Source organism: Lethenteron reissneri, chromosome 7, assembly GCF_015708825.2.
Source record: "Lethenteron reissneri isolate LAM-NWPU_2019-01 chromosome 7, ASM1570882v1, whole genome shotgun sequence".
NCBI classification, from domain to species: Eukaryota; Metazoa; Chordata; class Hyperoartia; order Petromyzontiformes; family Petromyzontidae; genus Lethenteron; species Lethenteron reissneri.
Window position 1 is genome coordinate 9743370 of NC_083785.1, and position 24708 is coordinate 9768077.

The following is a 24708-nucleotide window of genomic DNA, read 5'->3' on the forward strand; positions in this document are numbered from 1 at the left end:
GGGTGGGTGGGTGACTGTGTGAGTGAGTGAGAGCAGAGGGAGAAGGGAGGGTGGGTGACTGTGTGAGTGAGTGGGAGCAGAGGGAGAGGGGTGGGTGACTGTGTGAGTGAGTGGGAGCAGAGAGAGAGAAGGGTGGGTGACTGTGTGAGTGAGTGGGAGCAGAGGAAGATGGGTGGGTGGGTGACTGAGTGAGTGAGTGGGAGCAGAGGGAGAGGGGTGGGTGACTGTGTGAGTGAGTGAGAGCAGAGGGAGAGGGGTGGGTGGGTGACTGTGTGAGTGAGTGAGAGCAGAGGGAGAGAGAAGGGGGAGGGGAGAGAGAGGGGAGAGAGAGGGTGGGTTGACTATGTGAGTGAGTGAGAGCAGAGAGGGTGGGTGACTGACTGTGTGAGTGAGTGGGAGCAGAGGGAGAGAAGGGTGGAGATGGGGGTGACTGTGTGAGTGAGTGAGAGCAGAGGGAGAGAGAAGGGGGAGGGGGTTGAGAGGGGAGAGAGAGCGTGGGTAGACTTGGTGAGTGAGAGCAAGGAGAGAGTGAGAGAGATAAATGGAAGAGAGTGAGTGAGAATGAGTTGGTGATTGTGAGTGGTGGTGGGTTCTGGGTGGAAACGCCGTTTCCTGTGTGCGGATTTGTAACATCCAGGCGGCCACAGACGTCGTCGTGGCGGCTACGAAACGACTCGATCAAGGCGGTGAGATACATTAAACACACCATCTTGTTGGGGGTTGGAGAATCTCACTCTTGCTGTGCAAACACAACAACAACAAACAACAACAAACACAACAACAGCAGCAGCGATTCGAATGCGGAAACGCCGCTGCTGCTCGCATTGGCGAGCTGCCGCTTGCGGACGACATCGCCGTCGGTTTAACACGGAGACTTTCGCGATAATATCAATATTATTATACACAATATTATCGATAATATTGGTATTAACACGTTACGCGATCTAACACCCCACCCCAGTCTCCTTTAAAAGACGTCTGGGATGACATCTTCATGGTGAGTTGTTACACAGACGACCCGTGTAGACGGCTATGATGGGCAAGTGTGGTGGTGGTGTTGTTGTTTGTTGTTGTTGTTTGTGTGTGTACACTTGATACACACACACCAGAGTATCTGAGGTACACACACCAGAGTATCTGAGGTACACACTCGTGTAAACGTATGTATTCTTCACCTGATGACGGCTGCTTGCGTTGTGGCCGAAACGTCGTGAGAATTATTTTATTATGTTTTATTGTTATTATTTTATTACTTCCCTTCTACGTGAATTTATCGAAAGAACCAAGAAGATGAATCCCTGCAAGTCACGAAAGCTTTAAATCGAAATTTACGTCTGCAGAGTTGTGTGCTTGCTGTTGTAAATGTAGGCGATGCCGTGTCAACACACACGGCTCTAGCCTCGTGTTCTTGTACGGGGGACGTTTGAGTTTTCAGGTCCATGCGGTCACAGTTTTCGTCTATTTGTTTGTGAATTTGTTTGTTTATTTTTTCGTCTATTTGTGCATTTGTGAATTTGTTTGTTGAATTTTTTCGTCTATTTGTTTGTGAATTTGTTTGTTGAATTTTTTCGTCTATTTGTTTGTGAATTTGTTTGTTTATTTTTTAGTCTATTTGTTTGTTTATTTTTTCGTATATTTCTTTGAGAATTTGTTTGTGAATTTGCTTGTCTATTTGTTTATTTTTTCGTCTTTGTTTGTGCATTTGTTCGTCTATTTGTTTGTGAATTTGTTCGTCTATTTGTTTGTGAATTTGTTTGTCTATTTATTTGTGAATTTGCTTGTCTATTTGTTTGTGAATTAGTTTGTGAATTTGTCTATTTGTTTGTTTATTTTTTCGTCTATTTGTTTGTTTATTTTTTCGTCTATTTATTTGTTTATTTTTTCGTCTATTTGTTTCTTTATTTGCTTACGTTTCTCCCATTGTTATGTGCGATTTTATAGTATAAACGTCGAGATTTACAAGGCCACGGGGGTGATGAATGAATAAGGTCTGAATTGATCTGTTGTAATAAGTGAGGGGCACTGATAATGGGTTGACAGGTACTGTATATGTGTGTGTGCTTGACAACGTATCCTTTGACAGGCAGTAGTGTGTGTGTTGACTGCATGGGGTGGTTTGTGTGTCTGTAGGTCAATGAGACTCAACAACCCCGCCAGAGCTGAGTTATTGTGTACTTGCCAATGCCAATGTGTACTCAGTAATGTCATTGTTATACAGCACTTACATGGTGTGTATACTTCCTACAGGATATGGACCCACTGCTGGTGTCTCTGTGACCTGCAAACACGCCACCTAATGTGAGTACACACGTGTAATTGTGTGTTTTTGTGTCATTGTACACGGTACTTAGCATTGTGTATACTTCCTACAGGATATGTACTCGGTGTTTGTGTCTCTGTCTCTTTGAACTGCTTATACACACCACCTAATGTGAGTACACACGTGTAATTGTGTGTGTTTTTGGTATTGTAGTTGTATACAGTACTTAGCATTGTGTATACTTTCTTTAAGGATATGTACTCGGTGTTTGGGTTTTTGTCTCCTTCAACTGCATACACACCTTTTATAGATTTGAAGCTTTCGTGACTGTAAGGATCCATACTCGTTGGGTCTTTTGGTAAAGTCACGCAGGTGAAAAGTAAATAAATAAACAATAAGAATATTTAGTTATTTCTATTTTTATTCTTATTTATTATAAATTTTTCACCAACGTGACTTTACCGAAAGAACCAAAGAGTATGCATACACACCACCTAATGTGAGTAGATACGTGTAATTGTGTGTTTTGGTACTGTAATTGTATACAGTTGTTACCGATGGCTGTACGTACTGCAAGTAGTGTGTGTGTGTTGTATATGTTATGGTGGTTTGTGTGTCTGTCGAAAGAATTGTTTACACACTCGTGTAATTGTGTACTTTGCTGTGCATATTATGAACGGACAGTATGCACATTCGCCTGCAGTTATGGTGGTGGGAATTTCTTGTTGACTTACACATACCACCAGTACTACCTTGATAATGCTATACAATGTAATTGTGTATTGCACTTTCTAACCTGTGCTATATTGCTGTGGTAACGTGCTGAACCGCCCACACTGGACATCTGTGAAAAATAGCTTAATAGCTCATCGGATTTCTCCAGTCTGAATACAGATTCTGATAACACTATGTAACACAATTTTTGTTCCTGGGTAGTAAGTGTTATTTCATAATTGCTTATGCCTAAAAAGTATACAAAATGGCTATTATTCCCCACAAACTTTGCTTTTGTGACCAGGACAGTGATATTTTGAAATTTACCTATTTTCACTGAGAAAACGGGCCAATTTGTGTCTTTTCGTTCACGTAAAGTCAGAAAAAACAACATGTGAATCAAAATTAACATGTTTTCTAAAGTAATACAAAAATGACTACAAAAGATTTAGAAGTGAGTAGTTTTTCAAGATTTACGATTATACTGTAAATCACTTTCACGTTTCAGCCCCCAAATGTAGTCTCCCATCATGTTCTCGTTATACTGTCCTTGGTAGCGGCGTTCAAAGTCAAGTATATCCTGGTGGAAGCGCTCGCCTTGTTCCTCCGAGTACGCTCCCTTGTTCTTTCATTTATCAAATGAGCATCAAGGATATGGATTTTGAGGGACATCCTACAGCCCATTGTGTCGTAGTTCTTCACCAGTCTCAACCAGCTCCACGTAGTTTTCGACCTTGTGATTGCCCAGGAAGCCACGAACCACTGCGACAAAGCTGTTCCAAGCCGCTTTCTCCTTACCAGTGAGCTTCTTGGGGAATTCATTACACTCCAGGATCTTCTTTATCTGTGGTCCGACGAAGACACCGGCTTTGACCTTTGCCTCAGACAGCTTAGGGAAGAAGTCTTGAAGGTACTTGAAGGCTGCCGACTCCATATCTACAGCTCTGACAAATTGTTTCATAAGGCCCAATTTGATGTGCAGTGGTGGCATCAGCACCTTCCGGGGGTCCACCAGTGGCTCCCACTGACGTTGTTCCTCCCCACAGAGAACTCGGTCCGCTGTGGCCAGTCCCACCTGTGGTAGTGCGCCTTGGTGTCTAAATCTTTTGTAGTAAATTTTGTATTACTTCAGTATAAATACATGTACATTTTAATTCATATGTTGTTTTATTCTGACTTTATGTGAACGAAAAGACACAAATTTGCACGTTTTCGCATTGAAAATAGGTACATTTCAAAATATCACTGTCCTGGTCACAAAAGCCAAGTGTGTGGGGAATAATAGTCAATTAGGAAATAACACTTACTACCCAGAAAAAAAAATTGTCACAGTGTAATAGTTCTGGTGGACAGTTAAACGCGTATAGATGTGTGGTTTAACCCGCCACCACCCGACACAGACAATTAGTAGTGTCACGTAAACAAAACCCTCTATAATAGTTCTGGTGGCGTTTCCCTCATCTACGGGCACATACCACCACCACAACTGTGTACACATGTAAAGGGTACACTCACCAATGTACATAACTGATACATACTGGCTGGTGTACACCGTTGCGGTGAGGTTGTGTGTCTCGACCTACAGACACACCACCACCTTACTATGTACATACTTAATGTAATTGTATACTAAGTGCCTACTAAAGTACCTTACTAATACTGTCTGTACACAGAGCACACAGCAAATGTTGGGTCGAGTGTCGGTACCATAACTGTGTACACACTCATGTATACATCACTAGTTGAACACAGTTGTGATGTTGGTGTGTGTTGCGTGAAGGGGGGGAGCGGTGGTGAAGCGGTTAGCGAGTTCGATTCCCGCTCACGGCCACCAACACCGATGACGCATGATCTGAACCGGTCCTGGGCCTCCCCTAGGTCGACTCAGCCTCAACTGAGTACCTGGTGTGATGTGTAAACATCAGCACCGAGGAGACAAAGGCGGCCGGGCGTAGTGCTGGCCACCCACCCCCTTGTATCCTGTGCTAGCCTTCATAGGTGCTTGCGAAGAGCACTTACCCCAACAGTCTTTTCAGGCTATACAGGGGGGGAGATCTTTGTATTGCTCTGCCTAAGCTCCCAGCTGTCTGCCCCTGCTTGTCATAGACTGTACTGTGAAGCTGTGTATTTCCATACACAGTGGTGTGTGTATGTGCTGTGACCACGTGTAACCAGTATCCCCCAGTCGACATGTGCTTTTAGCTGTACTCATTCCTGATAATCATCAGCAGCTGTGTTCCACTGCTGGATGAATGTCTGCCACAAGCTGTTGGTAGACCTCACGCGGCCTTGCTATGCGACGATCCATTGGACTCCTGCACAGGAGCCGGTTCACCGCTCCGATGTCACCTCGGATGTGTTCCCTCCGTTGGCTGTCATTCTACCATCGGGTCTCATCTACCGGCCAATCGTCATCCTTCCCAAGCCCACTCACTTTTGTGAACAAGAATGTTGCCATCTTACTGCTGGTTACAATGTCGCAGAGGCGTGCGTGCTCCTTTTGGCTGCCATTCCTTCAGCCTTGGCTATTGTCATCCTGTTTCACTGGTGTGTGCCGTATGCAAGGCATCATGATTGTTATTGATTTGACCGCTGCTCGATGAAGGCCTTCCCTTCCTGCCGGCATATTCTATCCCATCCTATGGTTGCCATTCCATCGTCGCCAGCCTCTTCCGTCTGCCATCATCCTTTCCAGCGATGTGCTTTGTCCAAAAACCGAACTTAACTGTTCAAGTCTCAAATTTGAGTTTGTAATCTGATCCACGTGTTCCTCTTCCTGTTTCCCAGTGTAATGCCAAACATCTACCTCTTTATTCTTTGCACACACACACTTAAACTTTTGTAAAAAAAATTGTTATGTCAGCATCCATGTTTCCTATCCATGTCATCGCACGCCGTATCCACCGATTGAAACGTTCTTCTGTGATATTTGATGAAGGGCCATTGACTATAACGTCGCTGATTATATGTTTCCTTTTAAGGCGGCGTTGTTGGCGAATGTGAGTTTTCTCTTGACATTTGTATGTTGCTTTCATTGTCGACTTCAATTTCCTAAAAGCACTCCAACTTACTCTTGCTAGCCTCTTAATTACATAATTTGTAGGCCAAGCTGCCTTCAGTAATTGCCAAAGGTATACATGTCACTCTGTTGTGCTTTCCAGTCAAGGACTGAATCGGTTTAACTCATACTCGACTTTTCTTTTGTTCAAGTTTATCTTGAGCCCAACTTTGCAGTGTCCTTTTAAAGATCCATCATATCTTCCTGCAGTTTCATTGGTTGATATTAATGACTGTTATAAGAAAATCAGAGATGGTTAATAATTTTTCTCTGTTTATGTTTCAAGCCTTTTACCCAATACAATTTCCCTAAATACTGGATCTCAGAATGTTGCTGTGATTGTTGTGTGTTGAGCTTCTGCCGCACCATACGTAACTTTGGTGAGAGCATACCTTTGGTGAGACCATATCTCATGGACTCACTCGAGTTATTTACTTTGCTACTTTCTTGATTCCATCTCAGTATTTTTAAATCCTTTATATTAAGTTCACTTGCTTGCTTGCTTGCTTACGACCGTGCAAATCTTTCGGTCGTTTTTTAACCCACTTCCCGTGATCCAATCGAGCTGACATTTTGCACACAGACTCGTTGTGCGTGACAATTCAAATTATATTTAATTACCAATTGCTTAATGGTGGCAGGCATTCATCTGACCCATAGGTGGCAGCCATCTCAAGCCAGAGGACGAGAGGACTCTAGCTGCCACGCATATAAAGGATTTATAGTGAAAAACTTTGTTTTTACGGGTTAATTTTTGTTGTTCCATCATACACTCCACAGTTTCCATATATTTTAATGTAAGCCTCTATTTTTGAGAGCTTGGATGATCATACATTTCCACTGAGTCAAATAGCATGTTTTAGACGGAATGTCTTTCGTGAGGGGAAAACACGTGACCATACTTCGCCATGCTGCGTCAGTGCCGATTAGTGGAGATATCCACTTCACAATGTGGTGCATACCACCCCCATGAAAGCCACCGCCGAACTATTAATATCTTAACACCACATATGACAAATTCACCTGGAATGCACCCAATCTCGTCAGATTTTGGTAAGTTTAGCCTGGAAGGTGGTCGAATGCACAACGAGGTTGTTGCAGGCTTGTGCGTCGTAGCAGCAGAGGGCGGTGAAATCAAATCCATTGCCCTTGCCGTGTATACTTCATTGCTCCCGCACTCATGCGGCCGCACCAGGGTCGCAAATGGGTACCCGTACCCGTACCCGGCCGGGTACGGCTTCCCGTTCCCTACCCATACCCGTACCCTACCCGAAATGAGTGACAAACGGTTACTCACGAGTGACTCACGGCCTACCCGTACCCGTACCCGGCCGCACCAGGGTCGCAAACGGTTACCCGTACCCGTACCCGGCCGGGTACTGGTAGCCGGGTATCGGGTAGGGTACGGGTATCGGTTACCCGGTTGCGACCTCTGTGACGTATGCTTAAATTACCCCCACGATCAGCATAGCATGAAGACAACCTCATCTAGCAGTGGAATTCCAACAAGGGCTGTAACATGTACTTCTATACCAGTAACATTACTACTGTACTGATGACTAGTAAGTATTAAGTGGCTTTTGCTTTCTATTGACTTAAGCGTCAATTGGAGTGATTGTGTATAATGCATTACTTGGAATATATTCGAGCAATTTAGAGCTTTAGGCTGACCCTGCCCTATGAGTGAACCCAATCAACCACCATATGACACATTTTTAGCACCAACATTTTTAAATGTTCTGTTTCAGATTCTTCTAGTCATAAACATAGACTTGACTACCGGTATATCAAATGTAACCTTTCTAGCTCTTCCAGAACTTAAATGGAATCAAAGACAAAGATCTCTGTATAGCCTTAAAATACATTTGGGGGTGTGGGTGGCCAGCACCATGCCTGGCGATGTTTAAGACACCGCACCAGGTACTCATTTGAGGCTGAGTCGCCATAGGGGATGCCCAAGACCGATTCAGATAATCGTTACTGTTGTTGGGCATGAGCGAGAATCAAACTCGGGTCGCCAGGTTCGTAGCACAGCGCTCTAATTGCCGCACGAACGCTTCCCACCATTTACCTAATTCACTTGTGTCAGATTCTCTAGGTATGAATCACACATTACCGCTTTATAGTTGTCAGTTTTACAGTGTGAGGTGTGGCCACATAGGATGGGATGACACTCGGTCTCTGCCGTCCGTCAGTATTCTCCGGGTACTCCAGTTTCCACCCACATGCAACTCAAGAATGGTATTGGCTAAAGATGCCAAAGTAGGACCCTCCGGTAAAAATGGTGTCTTGGGGACTCACTGAGAGCTTCCTGGGTAAATAATTAGCAATACAGTAATGTACTCATGTTAACAACAGCTCAACCTTTGCATATGAAGTACAGACAATCAATATTGAGCAATTCATAGCCAAGTAGGATATGAGAGGGCAAAACCTCCAAATATTGGATTTTAATTTGTTGCATTGAGTGTGCTCTTATATTGAGGATAAGGCAGCCAAGGGATGGAATGTGTCTGAGAGGACGTTTTCCCCCCCGAGCTGACGGGGTGATGAAATTTCTTCGTGTGCAAGTGCTGGTTGGATCGTTGCATTGCAGGCTTGTGGGAGATGGCGACAGCTTGGGGCGACCTTCGTCCAACAGTGGATTGATCGTGGCTGATGATGATGATGATGATGAAGAAGGTCATAGAAAAATATGATCTCTGGCAATATACAGAATGTGTGTGTGTATTAAAGAAGAAATACTGTGTTTGCAAAACTTAATGTATGCATGATGCATGGGCCAGATGAGTTAAATAAGCTTTGGGTCAGCCACATGTGTGTTTGGGCTGTGTTGCGTGAGACTGCGGTTAAGCAGGAAACCCATGCATTTGGATCAGCCTCAATTGTAGCAATTGAATAACGTGTTTGTTTGCTCAGCCTGCTGCAACAATTCCGCATCAATTGCCAGGAAACACACGCGTGTCAGAGGATTTTAATGATGCCCGAGATGCACTCCGCAGTGCATCGGGGGTTTGTAAGCTTACGTAATCACACCTACTGACAAGCCACTCATCATGTCATTCCCAAGGATGGATGTTGTTGAGAAAGCAATACATCTCATAGTCTACCCACCAACACCCGAACTCGGTTATCTAATGATGATTACTGATCATAATTGGAAATACTGTAATCCTGACTCCATTTGTACTTCATACTCTGGCTCTTAGTATAATTAATTGCACTCGGTCATCTTGTAAATCGATACAGGATGAATCACAAATAGTTTTAAACTCTGTGTGTGCGCACAAAAACTATACGCAGCAAGCGATGGGTTTCATTTATTAGTAAACATAATTTGTAATGTTTGCTTGCAAAACAAACACTATGACAATACAAGAGAGGCCTGTCCTCCGGTTAATACCACAGATAAATGGGCAATCTCTCATCCGTATCAATATTTTATTGCGACAAAAAGATAATGGTGCAGCCCTGCAATTAGTTATGCTACAGTTCGTAGAAGGGCCTCCACGAGTGGGAGCTCTACAAAACCCCTCTAGAGGTGATTTGCCCTTACCTTCCATGCTGGCTAGCAATCTTGGAAGAGGTGAAAGTACCCACACTTTACCCCACTACATATGACCTGCCGTCACGACTGTCACGTACCCATTTGTACTGTTGGGTGGACCGAGGCGGGCAGGGAGTGTTTAAGAAACTTCCACCTCCACCTTGGTTGCAACAACCATGTCGGGAAATTGAATCAAAACGGCGACCTCTAGATTTCAAGTCCAGTGTGCTGACAGTTACACCACGGCAGCATTCCCCGCGAGAGCACCGCAGAACAAAAGGGTAATCAGTCATTGCTATCAATATTGCATCGTGATAATTGCCGCATTAAAAAAAAATGGTTCTCGTTTCTCCATCCCGGTGTTTTCTGCAGGTGACGCGCGGGTTTGCCAAATCCCCAGCTGTGTGGTAGCTCCGTCACGGAGTAAATAATAGGATCTCTGCTGGGGAAAGATGCCGCGCGAGGGGGTCCAAAGAGGAAGGGAAGAGCTTGGAGACGATGGCGTGATGGAGGGCACGGGCGATCATGGCACATTCACTGCTGCAGCAGATTACAAAGCCGCTGACTTGACGCAGGTTAGTGTCGGCTGCTTTGACTGCACAATTGCAACACGAATGACCATCAGTAGCTCTAAAAGTGGTAAAAAAATTTCTGAGAATGGGATTTAAATGATTAATTTTTTTCTTTCCCACCTGATGACGGACGTTTGTGTTGCACCCGAAACGTCGTGATTTATTTTATTTTATACCTACGTGACTTTACCGAAAGAACCAAAGAGTATGGATTCCTGCAGTCACGAAAGCTTCAAATCTAGATCAAATTATTTAGCTTTCAGCCATCTGTCAAACCACCCCTGCACGCAGACCTTCCTGCGCCGTGGTGATGATTCTATGACCATACTTCTCCAACTTAGTGCGGATGGGTGAATGCGCAACGGCAGGGCAGTTTTTAAAATATCACTCGTCACCGATGTTAGCCTTGGTATCTCGGTCCAGAGGGCATGGTTTAATCTAATAATTGTACTTAAATCGTCGTGATACTCACGTTACCCAATGACATCAGTGCATTATATTACGTGATTAATCCAAAGATACGGATTATAATTGGGGCTGATATTAAGTGGTATAAGTGCAGTATAATTTTTTTGCATCTCATTCTGATAATGATGAAAAGTAATTTTGTTCACGTTTTGTACATTTTAATGTAACCATAGGTTGTGCAGTCATATAGCACTTCCTTATCATCGCAGTATGGCTCTACCAAGCCCTACTCCCTTCATTTGTTCTGTCCATCTTCCTCCAGCTGAGCTTCAGGCGTGGCGACCGGATAGTCGTCCACCAGCAGATGTCCAACGAGTGGTGGTGGGCTGAACTGAGCGGCTGCTTTGGCTACGTCCCGGCAAGATATTTCACGGAAAGGGACCCGCTCCAGGACCTGGGCGAGGAAGACACTTGGCAGGACGATGAGTACTTCAACAGCTACTCCAAACTCGTATGTCCCAGTGCCCGAGTCACTCGCGACATAGGTTACATGCGGCTCTGTTTTTACCTCCACACGCTCGCCAGTGGGAGAGGTAATACTGGTCGTAATTCCCTTGTATTGTCATAGCAATCATAATACTAATTCGTAGCCAACCAGGTGGCTGAACGGATGAGTGAATGCTTTCGCAAACCCAGACATATCATTGGAAGAATAATATCTCACGATACCGGAAGAGGGGTGAACTACATGTAAACACATTGTCTTAAGTGGGTGCGTTATTGCACAACTGGCAAAAACGTGGACTATTAATTTTCTGGAAAGAATTACAGATTCTCCAGGACAGCTATCTTAAAAAAAGAGATCCTGGGAAAAGCAGGACAGGTGGCAACACTAGTCACCTGCCAGGCCAGTGGACTGGGAAATTCATACCATTCAAAACACGAGATTACAGGCAACTACACGACTGATGTGAGCAGAGGTTAGGTCAAAGCCAACGTGAAAGTGCAATTGTCTTGCAATGACGTTGCTAAAAACAATGCGGTTGTGTGTTTTGCTTTGTTTAATGTAGATTGCAACGCTGAGTAAAGTGAACAAAAACACGCATCACTGCGTTGGCATTGTTGCACTAGCACAATTAAAAACCCAACGCATTAGTCAATAAAACTGCCCGAAAGAGGAAAAAATGTACAATAGGTGACGTTTTTGAAAATGGCATTACTTTATTGGAGAGATGTCGAAGAGCCATTGTTCTTAACGAATTTGTTCAGTTATTTGGGAAATACTGTAAAGTTTAATTCGCGTCACGAACACGCAACTTTGTTCAACAAAGCTGCTGAACTATGTTGCTCTTCAACTCTAGCAATGCGTGCTCTAATTATATGGATGGGATCACGTGGTTAACATGGCTGATTTTATTTTTACGTGTATGATGGCTAGATGTTTGATAAGAAAACTGGACTAATCTGTCTTTCTAAAGGTAAACAACACATTCACCTGTTACTTTTCTTATTATTTTATCATGTTTTTTTCTTATTTCACTAAAGTTCCTGGATAGTTTTTTAAAAGTGAAATTTGTATGCTCAGGAGGCACCTTGGCTTACCTAGACCCCTGCCGGTTTTCCTGGGCCAGGTTGTCCAGGCGAGAGGTGAGGGCGGAGGTAGGGCCTCCTAGGCTCTACTATATTGCACACAGATATTGGCCATCGTTGAGTTTGTCAACTCGGTAATGTATAACTGTGTCGTAAAACAAAAACGACACTTTCAATGTGTAACATAGCATGTTGCGCAACATTAGAGGATTGTAACAAATATTAATGGTAAAGGTGCAGGCCCACAATTACTTGCTTACATCACCGCTGTTGGAAGAGCCTTTACTAGGTGGTGCTCTAGATACCCACACCTGACACAACCACACACGACCTGCCTGCCGATCGACTGCGGTGTACCCATTTATACCGCTGGATGGACAGAGGAGATGGGATGATTTGACAAACTTGTCCATTAAATTTCGATTTAAAGCTTTCGTGACTGCAGGGATTCATCTTCTTGGTTCTTTCGGTAAAGTCACGTTGAAGGGAAGTAATATTATTATTTTATTATGTTTTATTTTTATTATTTTATTACTTCCCTTCTACGTGACTTTACCGAAAACGCCAAGAAGATGAAACTTGTCCATTGTTTCAGCTGCCATGCCTGGAGATCCAAGCCGACGACCTCAGTCAGTCCAGTTCAGTGTGATAACCATGGGTGGCCCTGAGCCAGATGGAGATGTCTCGTTAGATCTGCGTATCTCATTTTGGTCATGGCTCGGCATGGCAATTAACCGCGAGAGCCCCCCCGCATGCCAGCTCGGCTCAAATGAGGACAAAGGGTAAAAGATTCCAACAAGCAAATTAACTTTAATCTCAAAACAATTACCACCCCCCCCCCCGCCTTTTAACCGCTGCGTTACCGTGTGCAGAAGCTGCAGCAGGAGATGCTGGCCGACCGAGTGCGCACCGAGACTTACGGTGCTGTCATGAAGAGGAGCCGCGAGTGGCTACGGGGCAAGGCGGTGCTGGATGTCGGCTGTGGCTCTGGTATCATCAGCATGCTCTGTGCCAAGCACGCCCAGCCATCACGGGTACTGTTGCCCTCGACTCGGCACACTGTGCACCGCTCAGAGAGATGCACCTCGGGGCCCTTTTAAAGAGTCGTGTCAAGGCAGCCGGCACAGGCAGATTTGTACCAGCACAAGCCAGCTGATAGACATGATTGTTATATATTTATTAAGCCGCATTACTTTAACCATTTAGCTGCGCTTTTTTCAATTGGTGTACAATATCTGGATTTTTCCAGATTCGAACCCAAAACAACTCGGTGACAGCTGTACGACAGCTTACGTCAGCTTGTTTACATTTATATGCAGATCTGGCCTTTAGGATGAGCGATAGTGTGAGTAGTTCGCAATCGGAAGGTTGCGAGTTCAAATGCTGGTTTGATGGTTGACTCGGCCCATCATTCCTTGGGAGCTGGATAAAATGAGTACCACTGGGAATAATAAATTGACCAAGGTACCACTGTGGGAAAGGTAATCGTAGTTGTGCGATTGCTACAATTGCTCTCACCTTAGGAATGTGGAATTTCCACCACTGGTTCAGGGCTGTAAACATAAGATGAGCACAAATTCCTCAATGCTCATTTGGGGCAACATATCCCGTTTTACTTTTTTTTTGGATAACATGGAGCAGTACTGGGGTGAATTCTCCGCAGCTCTAATTAAATTGTCTTTGCTGATACCATGGAAGAGTGGCTTGGTTTTGGAGATAATTCTTGGTTTCAGTTTGCAGGCTCTATAATACACGCGCATCACACACACACCATCGTCATCTCCAGTTATTGTTTGTCTAATGCTGCATATGTAGTGACATAGAACGGTCACTACTGTGTCGGCCCGTACGAGGGCTGGGGGCCCCAAGCGGGTGCCTGGGGGGTCACGTGGTGGAGGGATCCGGACCTTCCCAGAGGTGGGGGAAGGGAGGCGTGGCCTGGGAAGGGAGGCGTGGCCTGGACAGAGCCAGCCACGCCTGGGCGGAGCCGGCCACGCCAAAGCAGATATAAGCGTGGTGTGAACGCAGAGCGAGGCTGTTGTACTGTACTCCAAAGTGAAGACATCATCGGTCGTCAAGTCCCGAGTCGTCGTCCTGGGCCAGGCAGGCCGTTGCCTGCCTGGTCCAGTCTGTGTCGCGTTCCAGAGTGTTAGTGAGTTGAGGAAGGTGGTCACCACCTCATGTACAGCGTTATGTTACTTACCGTTTAATAAATAGTGTTGCCTCCAAGCTGCGTGTGTGTGCACCTAATTCGAACCCACTACACATACACAATATTAAAACTACGCTTTGCATTTGTTGATTGAAACTTTAAGCTGTAAAAGTCTAAATATTTAAGCAGTGGCTGCGAGGGTGAGCAACTCGCGGAGGAGATTGTGACCTGCCATAGAGCAAAAAAAAAATACGCGAGACTCGCAGGGAACACAATGTTCCTTCGGTGCGGAACAATCCTACAAGTGGACATATGCAGTGATGGAAAGCGGTGTATAGCTTACATTAATCATCATCTAGTTGCTTCCATCATCTCATTAGCGACGTTGAGGCCAAACAAATGTCTGCCATGGTTCTCTTTCTGTAGCCAGTCTCGCTGTTTCATTCAGTATTCATCTGTATTCTTCTCTATCGTTCAGCCCTGCATCTGTCTGCCTGCTTTTATGTATTATACTACTCATATTTATTTTCTTGTTCGCCATTGTTATTGCTTCATTCAATTTCTATCCCCTTCTAGATATTTTACCACTGCTTCAATGCATCTGGTTTTCTGTCTTCCCTGGCTCCTAATTTCCCGTACTTCTTCTATGCATCACCAGCTGCGGCATCCTGTCCAGGATCATTCTCGTAAAGTGTTCGAACCACGGTAGCTTTTACAAAGCAACCGTAAGCAACAGCCACATTGAATTAACCCATCCATTGCATATTTATCATTATAATATTAGTAAATTGACACCATTTTCTATTATGACTGATGATGCATCTAGGATATTTAGAACTATTAGTATATGCTTAAAATAGCTTAAGAGGTTCAGTGATTAACTTTAAGCATATCAACAAAATTCAAGGGAACCTTTTATATTCATGCAAGTGCACTTAATTGGCTGACTACAGTCCCAGCTAAGAAGGTCATTGTAACACACAGGTTTGGCATGAATCCTGCAACCAAATCGTGACCGGTAATTTCAGATCTGGTAAGCTAAGTAGGTTTTTGCTTGTTAGTATTCGGATAGGAAACGACTTGGAAGGCCAGGTTTTGTGGATTGAGTTGCGAGGTGGCCAGAAGATGGCAGCATAGCAATGGATTCTTGAAGCCATCTATGCTGAGTTTTGATTGTTACCCCCTCATATGTGTGGGCTTTCTTCCTCCCACAAATTAAACACTCATCAATGGAACTTGTAAAATTATTGCAATGCAGGACCCTCCTGCAACATAGTTTTTTTTTCTCATTAAATCGGTCTTGGGTAAATAAAGGCTGATATATAATACGTAGGCTTTTGCGACCAATATTATCGAAAAGAGGTTTTTCTGGCTTAGATCACGTAAATATTTTAAGGACACATTGATATTTACGCGACATAACCCAAAAAAAACCTCTTATGGAAAGGCTAATATTTTTCATAGACGCCTTTTGACCAAACCACCTGAAAAAGCACCCCATCTCTTGAGACCACAAAAGCTAAGCAGGCTTGATCCTGCAAAGCGCTTCAATGGGTGACCACCATGCACAGGGTTTGCGGGGTTACATCATAGACAGCGGAGGGCAGTGCAGCATAATCCCTCGCTGTACCGTGCGTCTCTACGCTACTATGTCTGTGCTCCCTGCCTGGCCCACGTGTGCACCGATCGAACATCGCGAAGCATGATCGGATAAGCGCCGTGACCCGCGCGGCGTGGGAAGACCTTCATGCAGCAGTCGGTTAACAAAAAGAGGGTGGCGCACGCACGTGCGCATTGTTGTGACCTTCTTGGTTCTTTCGGTAAAGTCACGTAGAAGGGAAGTAATAAAATAATAAAAATAAAACATAATAAGATAATTATTTTAATATGTTTTCTTTTATTATGTTTTATTTTTATTATTTTAGTCACGTAGAAAGGAAGTAATAAAATAATGAAAAAATAAAACATAATAAACGAATTATTTTATTATGTTTTATTTTTATTACTTCCCTTCTACGTGACTTTACCGAAAGAACCAAGAAGATGAATCCTTGCAGTCACGAAAGCTTTAAATCGAAATTGTTGTGACCGTCAAGGTGTACGCGGTGGAGGCGAGCGAGCTGGCGCGGCTCACGGAGCAAGTGGTGCGGTGTAACGGGATGGAGGACACAGTACGCGTACTGCAGGGCCGCGTCGAGGACGTCGAGCTACCCGGCAGCGTCGACTGCCTCGTCTCCGAGTGGATGGGCACCTGTCTGCTGGTGCGTGTTTGTGCCGCCTCCCTTCCCACCTCCCCTAAATAACCAGCGCTTTCATTATTTACTTATTCATCATCATCATCATCACCACTTAATATTTATACCGCACCTCCCATGCAGTAGATCTCGAGAGCGCGCTGCCGCAGCAGGGGACCCCCCCGGTGGCAGCTGCCCCTGTGACGAGAAAGGTGAACGCAGCACCGGCCAGCAAGTGGGCATTAGTCTGCCTGTCAGGGGGTGATCTTACTACGTAGCTTTGTGAGTAATTTGTGAGGCCTGTTTACAGAAGCGGTAACGCAAAAACCTGAGTTTGATTCCTGGTCATAGCTAATATCAGTGACAAGTGAGATTTGAACCACGGCTGGCCCCACCTCCTCAATGTCTTTCACCAACCACATTTACCAGCGTGATATAAGTATACAATGTGGATTTATATAGCATTGAAAGTGACTGCGTCTTATAAAAGCTGAATATAAATTGGGGGCATATTTACTTGATACGGAGAGGCGGTCGGTCTTATGCAGAGGAGGAAAGTCTGGTCAAACAACCCCCATGCCTGACACAGCGTGGGAGGCCTTTCATCCAGCAGTGGATTGATTTTCAGCATTGCCAGAACCAATATTATTTCAGTTGGTGGAACACAAGACGACACTATTCACATTATTCAAGAATAATTATACTATTACGACTGCCAGCTCAAGAGATAAAATGTAATAACATATTTAAGTCTTTTCAATTTGCGATTTTATAGCACTATAATAGACGCTTGGAAGTTGTGCAGTTATTTCTATAAGTAATTTAACTGACTGCAGATCGTTGGCTACTTGACGAGCTATTAGTAACTGCATGTGTGGCCACCCTAGGTATGAGCCATCCTTACATTTTCTAGTGAAGTGGATAAAACGAATTGATTAGGAAACTCAAATTAATGTAAAAAAAATACTCACTTTATCTCATTAATGTTGCCTCCTGGCAGTCCAGCAACATCTAAAATGTGAGCTTTGCTGTCCATGGTGTCATTGCCTTTGCGGTAAAATATAAAGGTGCAGACCTGCAATTGCTCGTGGCTGCCACTGTTGTCCGAAGCTCAAGAGAGGAAGCTCTAAAGGGCCTCCTCTCCTTACATCCTAGTCAGACATTTTGTAAGCGGAAGTTACCCACACTTAACAACACCAAGCGTGACTTGCCAATTGACTAACTGTCGTGTATGCATTTATACTGCTGCTGTGTGGACAGGGGCAAAAGTGGCATTCAAGAAAATTGAACTCGTTTCAGCTGCCACGCTGGGAGATCAAATAGAACTGGTGACCTCTAGATTGCCAGTCTATTGTGGTCGCCCATTACACCATGGCAGCATCCAGTTGAATGGTTTAATATCAAGTAAAACCTTGAGCTCACAATAATAATAATGACAAAACGCGCCAGATTTTGCAGCAATAACTCAGAGGCGCAGAGCCAAGCTCAGGGCTGCTAGAAAGCCTGACCAAACAGATAGGCCTTTAGATGTTTCTTGAAAGCCAGAGTGTATTTGATGTTGCGGATGTGCAAAGGGATGGAGTTCCACACAGAGGGGGCGATAGCAGAGAACCGACGTGAGGCTTTTGTCAGTTCGAGACCTTGGTGTCCAAAGCAGATTTTGAGTGACGCTGCTGTTCATTTTATTGCCCAGTTTGAGTTCATGATCGAGTCGGTGCTGCAAGCCCGTGACCGCTGGCTGCGAGATGGAGGAGTCATGTGGCCCTCAACAGCTGCCCTGTACTTGACGCCCTGCTCTGCTCAGCGTGAATACGCGGACAAGATTGGCTTCTGGGACTGGCAGTATGAACTGGACTTCAGCCAGCTCAGGTGTGGTATGGAGAAGCACCCTGGCCAAAGGCAGCAGTCATAGCCTTCATATAAAGAAGGATAACTGGGTTTGTAATGATTCGGCGCACGCAGCGATTCTATGAATTGGCATGATTCGGACATGTTTTTTTGCTGCACGAAAATATATATTTTCGGCCACATTTTCACCATGTTTCTATTGTTTCTCATTAATTCAAACTCATTGTTATGGAACCTGACTCGATTTCATGTATCATGAGCATTATAATGTATTTTTTAAGAGATGGGTTAGGAGTCGGAGCAATGAGCTGGCACTGCTAAGAGATCTTATCCAGGCAGCCAGCTATGATCAAGTGGATTTGGTTGTTCTCAGCCTGGTCATCAATGACTTCACAAAAAAACATCACATTACATTTGATAATTTCCAGCTCTTAGAATAAACAAAAGACTGCTTTCCAAGATTCCTCTCAGCAGCATAGCGGGTGGGAAAATGCTGCCGCCTTGATGGGGATTTCAGAGGTAAGTTCCCGAACACGAATGGTCATGCTGCTCTGCGTACTTAATTGCTCACAAATGGGATACAATTGGGGGGAAAGGCAAAAGATTTTTAAGAATGTAATCTTTTAGTGAATTGATCGATGCATTGTTGCATGCTTAGCCACAAATGACTGCTGGAATATTGAGTCAAACACTGAATGATCCCAGATGCTATTTTAGTAAACATTACAAGAATTACAGAAAAATGTCAGAGAAACACATGCAAATGAAAAATTTCTGGCTGAAAAACTTTGAATACAACTCAAGTGTTTTTATTTTTTTAAAGATAAACAATCAACGGAGCAATTTAATGTAATTATTCAACCTATGGGGCTTTAAAATAGGGCCAAACCAAGTGATCACATTTTAATTTCAGTGGTTTCAACAGCCCAGGTTGTTTCACTGCGTGCAATGAAGCTTCACAATTCGTGTCATCTACCGCTGGCCGCAGGACTGAGGCGGCAAAGGAATTTTTCTCCAAGCCCAAGCACGACCACCAGATGGACCCAGACGACTGCCTGGCAGAGCCATGCTGCATCCTGCAGTTGGACATGAGCAAAGTGCAAACTTCCGATTTGGAGGTACGCTCATTGATTGGTCCTCATGCCGTTACCCCAGAAATGGTTTATTGGTACCACTCCAGGTGGCAAATGCTAATAATAATGCTAGTGAAACATTTTATCTCTGGATAACAAATATGCAAGATAGCAAGGTCAACCTGGTTGCTTTTTGTGAGAACAATTACATAAAAGAAGGGTACCTTAGTATGTTTGGCAGAGAATATAACTTTCAAAAGTATTTACGTGACGTTAAACATACATGAAATATTAAAATAGGAAGTGTGGATATAAGACAGTGTTTGTGTGCAGATTTCTGCCCAATGTGGACACGGGCAGTATTTGCCACCCCAGGTGAAACCAACCACAACTCCCTTGGCCCATCAGCTGCACGTGATCACCTTGTTTCTGCGCAGAAAGATATCTGCAAAGTGTTGCTTTATGACCAATATTTGTGTTTACTCCATTGCATAGTAACTCAAATGAAGTGGTGAAATAAGAGAGTAGCCTCAAGCGCAGTTGAGCTTTTCATTGAGATCTTTATTCTTGTTTGTGTATATTGTCTATACTACATTGTTTTTTCCTACATTGCATTTCATCTGCAATCATATATTTACTGTGTTTTATTTTGTTATTAATCTCAAACACCCCTTCTGGCGTTTCAAAAATGTATTGCATGCGAGACGCAGCATAAATAATACATGATGAATAACCAAAGTGATGCAGAGGAATTATTTAATTGCTATTTTTGTTGTTGTTGTTTTTTACAGGAGATTACTTACGAATTTATATTCGAGGTCAAGAAAGCAGGACCTATGCACGGGTTTGCGGCGTGGTTCAGCACAGAATTTAAGTGCCCCGACTCCAACCCTTCCATAATTTTGGACACAGGACCCATGACCACGTAAGCCTGCCTGACATTTCTGCCTTGTTCCCATCATCATTAGCCACTGATAAATCCACTGCTGGATGAAGGCCTTTCCAATCCGACCCACCGCATGATCCTTCGATGGCATTATCCATTTGCAATATACACTTATGCCTGCAAACATTAATACAATGTAAACCTATTGTGGTAACTTGGAACTCAATAACATAATTTTCCGTGTAATGTTTAAAAAAAAAAGTTTCAAGCTATGCTTTCTATTTAATTCCAACATCATGATCCATTATCTATCCACTGCCTGATGACAGCCATTGAACAACTTCGCCATCCCTGCTGGTCCTGCAATCCCGTATTTCATCTCATTCCCTGTGGAAACGTTTACCATGGCGCACTGTGTATTTATTTTAGAGCGAGTCGACTTGTTTTCGGCCTCTGGTGTTGTGGGCTGCGACCGAGAAGTGAACTTGTGTGTAGCCTACATATCAGCTTCTCTGCACTAAACACGAAACCCACCACCGCGTGCACATGAACGGCAGTAATTTAATTCTAGATTTGAAGTTTTCGTGACTGCAAAGATCCATACTCTTTGGTTCCTTCGGTAAAGTCACGTAGGTGAGAAAATAAATAAATTAAATCACGACGTTTCGGAAGCAACACAAGCCTCCGTCATCAGGTAGGACAGCCGCAGCAAGAAATAATTTGCTGGAGTGGACAAGAGCGCCAGTAATTGAACTAATTCCAGGGTATAGGAAGTCGTAAATAATAAAGGTAGTTTCTTTTGTACGATGCGATGGACCAGACATAAAGCAACAATGAGCCCATGTGCCTGAATGGCATTAAGGTGTAATCATTATTATCATAATGACACACAACGAGACGCACAATGTCATTCGTTTGAGTCTTTTAAAATAAATGATGAAAATTCGTTTTTAAATATGTAATAGCACTGTAGTTGCTGGGAAAAATATTTTAATAACTGGTCATGGTTTCAATATATCATTGTCATTTAAGAGGTGACCAGGAATAAGGATTTGTATTCAGGCGCTCACGCCAAATAACACGTTCCTTCGGAGTGGGCAGGTAGGAACTTGGTTGGACAGGGCATTCGTGCACAACAGACAAATAATCCCTGGTCGGCAGTGTGGAAGCTGTTGTTCCTACCTGTATAAGTGTAGTGTATCGTGTCGTGTATAGTGTAGTGTGTAGGTTAAACGTTGAGTTTTATAAGGGCACCACGGAGTGACCAGCCCCACCCCTCACCCGGGTACAGCACAGGCGATCGGCAAGCCACACACGATGGGGATTAAGTGTGGGTTCTCCCACCTCGTCAGCATAATGCATTTTATTTATATATCGCTTTTTCTCACGCTCAAAGCACTAAACAGTAAAACGTATTCAAATATTATGCATACTAAAAAAATCTTATTACATGAAAAAAAACACTGGCATGTGTATAAAACATCATAGCAGCATAGAGCATTCAAGGGACGGAATATACTAGGTGGGAGAGTTGAGGGAATTGAAGATAGATTGTAAGAAAAGCTAGATTGCAAGACCTTTTTAACAGATGAGTTTTTTAAATTGAGATTTGAAGGTGGAAATTGACTCAGCAGATCTTATCTCAATGGGCAGTGTGTTCCATAGCCTAGAAGAAATTGAGAGGGCCCTATCACCAATTAAGTGGAGTTTGGTGGGAGGCACGAGTTTATGGGTGTCAGAGTATCGTAGGGCGCGGGCCGGGGTGTAATGGTGAAGACGAAGACCAAAAAAAACCCTCAGAGGGCTCTCTAAAGCTTCCTCAAGTGGAGGAATTTTCACCAGCAGTGGCATAAACAAGCACTTTCAAGACAGTACCCTTTACCTTCACGTGTTTTTAAATCCTTTATATTAAGTTCGCTTGCTTGCTTGCATGCATGCTTGCTTGCGTGCTTGCTTGCTTACGACCGTGCAAATCTTTCGGTCGTTTTTTAACCCACTTCCCGTGATCCAATCGAGCTGACATTTTCCACACAGACTCGTTGTGCGTGACAATTAATGTTCGTTAAAAAAAAATTCCAAAATTTTACACTGTTTAGGGAAAACAAAATAAATATTTAATTACCAATTGCTTAATACTGGCAATCATCTGAACCCATAGGTGGCAGCCATCTCAAGCCAGAGGACGAAAAGACTCTAGCCGCCACGCATATAAAGGATTTATAGTGAAAAACTTTGTTTTTACGGGTTTACTTGTTGTTGTTGCCTTCCCCACTCTGCGTGTGTGAATTCTCCGGTAGCGCCACACACTGGAAGCAAACTCTCTTCATGTTGGACTCCCCCGTGGCAGGTGACTCCTGGAGACGTCGTGGCGGGCAGTGTCGCGCTGCGGAGGAACCCAGTCTGGAGACGGCACATGAGCGTGGCTTTCCGGTGGCGAGTCGCCCCGTCCGCGGATGCCCCCGATGCCATCGGCGTACGTTAACAATATTGAAGATAGTCGTCAACTTAAATTTGTAACCGACGCAGTTTCTGTTCACTATCGAATGAAAGAGAGAATGAATGAGAGGCGTGGGAAACCACAGGCAAGCTGGAAGACAGCCAGAACCCAGCTCCAAACAATTTGTCAAAGCCGTGGTCCTATATGTGGGAGAAAACTAGAGTACCCAGAGATAACGCACGTGTGCAAGGGAGCAGGTTTCTCATCAATGGGGAGGGGGGGGTGATAAGCGACTGGTTAGTGGAGGTGTGTAATGATTCTCAATTAATTGGGGTAAGTCAGTGGAGAGTGCAAAGGCCCACATTAAAAAATTGTCCACAAATAGGAAAAATAATAAAAGGGCCTTAAAAATTGTGGTATATTTATTGAAATAAATACTTTAAACCCTTTACTAAATATTATTTGAAATACAAACTTTTTATGGACTTTGAAATCAACTAAACTAAATATTTTTTATTTTATTTTACCAGATAAAACCTACCGAGCTATTGTCAGAAGCAACCTGGCCACATGATAGCTCAACTGAAGTGGCTCATCACGTGGATATTTATAGCAGCCAAATACTCTCAGCACCAAAAATGAAATGCTGTTCAAGGTGGACTATCTGTACAACTTACTGCTGTATAGGTTTTCGCAATTGTTTATACTGCTCTCTCGTGTGTCCGTTGAGTTGTACCATGTGTATTGTTCTGCACGATGTCCAATGTTTTGCTTAAGCTCCTAGCCCCGTGCAGCGAAACGTCAAAACATAATGCCATAACAAGATGCGGCACAACCTGAAAACAAACCGGATAGCTATCAAAACAAGTTGTCGGCTATGTTGATGTTTAATGGTCCTTTGTATTAGAAAATATGTCATTTACAGGATTGCTTGGCTTTATGCTTAACTGACTACATCTCATAATATAGGTTTTTGGGTCAGATCGCGTTATTTACAATGTGTCGTAACCCTCCACCACCCGACACGGCCAAACAGTAAAAAATGTGTCACGTTTTTCAAAGGACAAAATAATTCACTTCTTTAGCCCACCGGTGTGCTGTAGAGGGAATCAACAGCATTTTAAAATTTGAGTAGCACGACGTTTCGCTGACAATTACAATCAGCTTCATCGGGCAAGAATGGTGAAGCTCTCCTGTTGCTTCCGGTCTTAAATAGAGCAGCATCAGGGTGACGTCATTTAATTTAATCCAATCTGGTGCAGTGATTCGAGGCAAAGAGGGGGGGGAGGGTATTGTGATTATACATGGGTAATCATTCAATTGTTATTCTTTTCAGGAGGGCGAGAAGACCTTTCCTCTGTGGCGCTGAAGAGCACGGTATTCAACGAAAAATTCCAGTTGCACAGTTCACCCCACACATTCACCTTGTTGCTCTTGAATAATAATCTGCACAATTTTTACACCTCTCCGTCGTTTTGTTTATTACAAATCTGAAGAATGTGACTGCTCATTGTGTTTATGTATTTTATTATGAGATCAGCCGTGTGTTTTGTCAATTTATATTTTAAATTATTATCGTGTAATTCGCAACCTCCATAATATAGCACAACTTATTTCGGAAGGATGAAACGAAGATGATCTGTTGTGTTTTCATTGCTCTAGAAAGTTGTGCGTTGTGTTGACGAACGTAAATATGCATTAGTTTGATATATGTCACTAATCGACTTGTATGTCAATCTCGTCATTTAGTTTACAGGTGCTATTTGTGTAACACGCAACTAAAATACAATGCCCACAATAAAGTTTTTTTAAAATCTGCTACGGTTGTATTTTCCACTTATCTTTGAAGCTCATAATTCTGCAAGTTGTTGACAGCAGTAAAATTATGTATCATTTGCAATGCAAGAAATGTGATCCAAGGTAAATTTG

The 24708-nt window shown here is 43.6% G+C and overlaps 1 protein-coding gene across 1 annotated transcript; it reads left to right on the forward strand.

Moving 5' to 3' along the window:
- The first annotated feature begins 481 nt into the window (after window positions 1-481).
- On the forward strand, window positions 482-24598 carry LOC133357402 (protein arginine N-methyltransferase 2-like). The gene is given in 12 exon segments (XM_061575322.1): window positions 482-686; window positions 2248-2298; window positions 9952-10154; window positions 10882-11070; window positions 13022-13183; window positions 16398-16562; window positions 18229-18404; window positions 19372-19501; window positions 20248-20381; window positions 22640-22688; window positions 22690-22815; window positions 24116-24598. Coding segments are annotated over 10 exon segments (1287 nt in total). The 5' UTR covers window positions 482-686; window positions 2248-2298; window positions 9952-10031; the 3' UTR covers window positions 24149-24598.
- The last annotated feature ends 110 nt before the right edge of the window (window positions 24599-24708 follow it).